At 33.3% G+C, this 2343-nt stretch overlaps 1 protein-coding gene across 1 annotated transcript; it reads left to right on the forward strand.

The window, feature by feature from the left end:
• Nucleotides 1–969: 969 nt before the first annotated feature.
• LOC107059925 (uncharacterized) lies at nucleotides 970–2015 on the forward strand. Its single transcript, XM_015307027.1, has 3 exons — nucleotides 970–1283; nucleotides 1332–1572; nucleotides 1815–2015. Exons 1-3 carry the CDS (start codon nucleotides 970–972, stop codon nucleotides 2013–2015), a joined length of 756 nt encoding a protein of 251 aa, XP_015162513.1.
• Nucleotides 2016–2343: the final 328 nt, after the last annotated feature.

The following is a 2343-nucleotide window of genomic DNA, read 5'->3' on the forward strand; positions in this document are numbered from 1 at the left end:
TATGCATTTTGATCAATTATATGAAGTAGTCGATATTGCCTACTGGCTACTAGTAATATAGTCCAACTAATTGAGATTTAGATGACGTTTGACTCATTAAAGGCGAACAATGACATAAATTTATTTTCTTGTGATTTGAAGTCAAAATCTCCTCTTACCATATTGTTTATTGTCAATATTACTATCTTCGATCGAAAATACTTATCATCACTTTTTTGCTTGTCGACATTCAAATTATAGTATATTTTTTTAACCAACATTTCAAGATGTGTTCTTTCACTATATATATTGATATTCACTAATTATTATTTCACTTACGATTACAGTAATTTTATCGAAGAAGAATAATTTAATTTAACCCAACTCAACCATTTACCGCCCATAATTTCAACAACCTAGCTACAATTTTGTAGTTCAAGTTGGTATATTTCAGAGCAAATTATAATATATAGTTGCATTTTCTTCCTACAATTTCTTCTTTGATAGTTAGGTGAAAAATCACCTGAAGCCCACATTTAGACTTTGGTTGTTTAATTATGTCACGGTAAAATAAACCTCATGATAATCATCCAAATATTGATTAAGTTACGTTTCACATCACATTAATTGTTGTAAGAAAATGGAGGATGCCACTTGGAGACTACCAATTTAGTGACTTTCATCACTTATCATGGTGTAAGGCAAAGATGCATGCCATGTGGAAACCATCCTTTAGAAAACTACCAACACTTGGCAATTAGTGGCCAAGTTATACATTTGTAATTTACCTTACTGCTATACATAGCTATTACATTTACGAATGAAGAAATATAGATCGAAAGACATTACTCTCTCCGTTGTTCTTCTTTTAAGTGTGTTAATCTTAAGTTTGCTAAGTAATTATTTTATAGCACGTTATCAGCACGAGACTTTGCCAACTTGATCTACTTTAAATAGGTAAAAAGGGTAAGAATTTTATTTTTCTAAAAAATGTCTAATATTTCTAAAGTTGAATTTGTTGCCTTGGATATATCGGGCAAAGGATACTCATCATGGATACTAGATGCTGAAATCCACCTGGATGAAATGGGTCTGGTAGAAACCATCAAAGATAATAACCAGGCATCCAGTCAAGAACGTGCAAAAGCTATGATATTTCTCCGCCACCATCTTGACGAGGGGTTGAAAATGCAATACCTCACTATTAAAGACCCCCTTGTACTGTGGAATAATTTGAAAGATAGATATGACCACCTGAAGTTGGTCATTCTTCCACAGGCCCATCATGATTGGTTTAATCTGAGGTTACTAGACTTTAAAAGTATAACTGAATAAAATTCTTCCATGTATAGAATTATATCACAGTTAAATTTATGCGGAGAGGAGGTCACTGAACATGATAAGCTTGAGAAAACATACTCCACATTTTCTGCCTCGAGTATGCTTCTGCAGCAGAAATATAGAGAAATGAGTTTTAAAAAATATTCTGAGTTACTTTCACATCTTCTTATTGTTGAACGACATAACGACCTATTGATAAAAAATCATGGCAGTCGGCCCGTTGGTTCTATGCCACTCCCTGAAGTGAATCAGGCAAATTATCACCAACGAGAAAGAGGTTGTGGCTTCGGTCGTGGCCGTGGTCATAAAATAAATTATAATCATGATGGATGGTCGTCTTGCACCAAAAAAATGATCAGCAATATAAAATGAAGGGTGAAAGACAAGAAGTGATACAAAAGAAAAAATCAGAAAGTGTATGTCATAAATGTGGATGAATAGGGCACTGGTCGCGTACTTGTCGATCATCTAAGCGTCTGGTTTAGCTTTATCAGGCATCCTTGAAAAATGGTGATAATAATCCAGAAGCAAACTTTATTTCTGAAGATAATGTTGAGCCCATACATAAGATGAATAATAATGCAGAAGCAAATTTCATCTCTGAAGATAATGTTGAACCTATGCATCTGGATGTAGCTGATTTCTTTGTATTCCCTGAAGGAAAAATGATCAGTGACGAGCCCGCAATAATCTAGATAATTTCCTTTTCTGTTTGTTTGTATTAGTTGGTGTGTTTATGCTTTTCTAATCTCTGTAAATAAATAATGTTTATATAATATCCATGTTTAATAGTAATATTTTACTTTGTTTATATTTGCTTTTGAAGAAAATATGGATATGCCCCAAACTTCGTTTGGATCAATGATCAATCATGAAGATATTTGTGTAATTGATAGTGGAACAACGCACGCCATATTCAAAGATGAGAAATACTTCTCTTACTTGCTTAGAAGAAAAGCAAATGTTACTACAATTTCCGGTAATTCGAACTTAATAAAAGGCTCCGGAAGAGCTACTATATTT

The sequence above is a fragment of the Solanum tuberosum genome, unplaced genomic scaffold (genome assembly GCF_000226075.1).
Source record: "Solanum tuberosum cultivar DM 1-3 516 R44 unplaced genomic scaffold, SolTub_3.0 scf00047, whole genome shotgun sequence".
Lineage (NCBI taxonomy): Eukaryota > Viridiplantae > Streptophyta > Magnoliopsida > Solanales > Solanaceae > Solanum > Solanum tuberosum.